The sequence below is a fragment of the Zingiber officinale genome, chromosome 6A (genome assembly GCF_018446385.1).
Source record: "Zingiber officinale cultivar Zhangliang chromosome 6A, Zo_v1.1, whole genome shotgun sequence".
In the NCBI taxonomy this organism is placed as follows: Eukaryota; Viridiplantae; Streptophyta; class Magnoliopsida; order Zingiberales; family Zingiberaceae; genus Zingiber; species Zingiber officinale.
Window position 1 is genome coordinate 40194679 of NC_055997.1, and position 1737 is coordinate 40196415.

The 1737-nt window shown below is 45.0% G+C and overlaps 1 protein-coding gene across 1 annotated transcript; it reads right to left on the reverse strand.

Moving 5' to 3' along the window:
• Window positions 1-494: 494 nt before the first annotated feature.
• LOC121993895 (protein MIZU-KUSSEI 1-like) lies at window positions 495-1530 on the reverse strand. Its single transcript, XM_042548158.1, has one exon. It carries the CDS (start codon window positions 1484-1486, stop codon window positions 734-736), a length of 753 nt encoding a protein of 250 aa, XP_042404092.1. The 5' UTR covers window positions 1487-1530; the 3' UTR covers window positions 495-733.
• Between the last annotated feature and the right edge of the window lie 207 nt (window positions 1531-1737).

The following is a 1737-nucleotide window of genomic DNA, read 5'->3' on the forward strand; positions in this document are numbered from 1 at the left end:
TGTAGCAGATACTTTATAATTGTAGCAGCTACTACATAATAGCTGCTACAATGCTGTAGCAGTTACTGCACAGTTGTAGCAGCTACTGTACTATTGTAACGACTGCTGCATCGTTGTACCAGCTACTTCACAGTTTTAGTAGCTACTTTATTATTGTGGCAGCTACTTTACTGTCGTAGCAGCTACTATATAATATCTACTACAACGTTGTAGCAGCTACTACATAATAGTAGCTATAATGTTGTAACATCATTACCATAATGATTATTGCTTGTAATAATAGGAGAGAGAAGATAAAATTTTATTTTAAGACGAAAGAGAAAAAAATTATTGCATATAAATGTGAGAAAGATTAAAAAATTTAAATTTTGATCACGTAAATCACTATGTAAGATCGCAACAAATATGTTCATAACACCTGGCAATATATATATATATATATATATATATATATATATATATATATATATATATATATATTATGATCTATTGGATAACCAAATTGAACTTAAAGCACTGAGAATGAGTACCTCTACAACATTGGATACTTACAGGACATGTAACAAATGAATACTAAACAAACCTTATCACATAATTCTATGCTTCATTCATTTCAGCACATGACCAATGCCATGATGAGATGAATGGAAAGGATAACCAGTTCAATTATTTATTAAGAACACCAAGAGCTTAACCATTGATCCTAATTAATTATTCTGGCAATTAATTATAATTAGACCCTGAGGAAGTAGATGCTGAGCTCAGGTCCGCCATTTCCGTCGGGGTTCATCATGTAGAATGCCTCTGAGTCTCTGGACCCCACCACCCTCTCGAACCTCGCCCTCATGTACATCACGTCCTTATCCGTGCCGTCGCCGTCGCCGGGGATGACTCCCGCCCCCATCGACACAGGCTCCACCGCCCGCATCACCTTCCAGTCCATCGGCCCGCACTCGCGCCGCACTGCGTACCCGCATTTCTTCCCGTTGACGTACGCCTTCCAAACCGGTTCCTCCACTAGCGTCCTCTCCGCCTTCCCGGCGTCGGCTGGCTTGCGTTCGCACTCCAGCGCGATCCGCACGAGCCCCGATGCCATCTCGTGCACCAACGCAGCAGTCGGCGTGGCCAACTCAACAAGCATCACCGGACAGGCCGCCTTGGTGTCCGTCTGAAAGGCAAAGCGAACGTGGCCGTGGCGGTGACCATAAAGTGTCCCGATCACGAAGCCAGGCTGGCGGTTGCGGCGGCTAGTAGCGGCCGCAGTGAGAAGGGAGCGAATCCGAGACACGGCTGTCTCGGCCGCCGAAGAAATCCTCTTCTTTGATTCTTCCTGATTCGTTGGGTAGGACGAGGATCCAGAGAAGGAGAGAGCGGATTTCTCTTCATCCTGCAGGTCCTCTCCCGACGCGATCTCTTCCTTCGAACTCTTCTTCTTTAGCTTCATCCTCCACTGGAAATGCCTTCCCATGGTGATGCTGCTCCTCATAACTTAAGCGACACGAGGAGTTAATTAAGTAGGAAATTAACGACGCAATCAAAAAAGAAAAAGAGAAGTTGGGGTGGCTTTATTGGCTTGGCTTTTTCTACTCTGTTTTTATCTCTTCTGTCTTTTTTACTGCACGTCCCTTAGGAATTGTTGTGGTGGTGGGCGCATCTATGTCCACTGCATGACATGATACATGACATGCAAAGGCACGCCGTCCTCCGAGACTGGCAGTGGCTGGGGATCCTCAACAT

Bases quoted from the DNA above. Each gene is read 5' to 3' on its own strand.
- LOC121993895 (XM_042548158.1), bottom strand. From the start codon at position 1,486: ATGAGGAGCAGCATCACCATGGGAAGGCATTTCCAGTGGAGGATGAAG.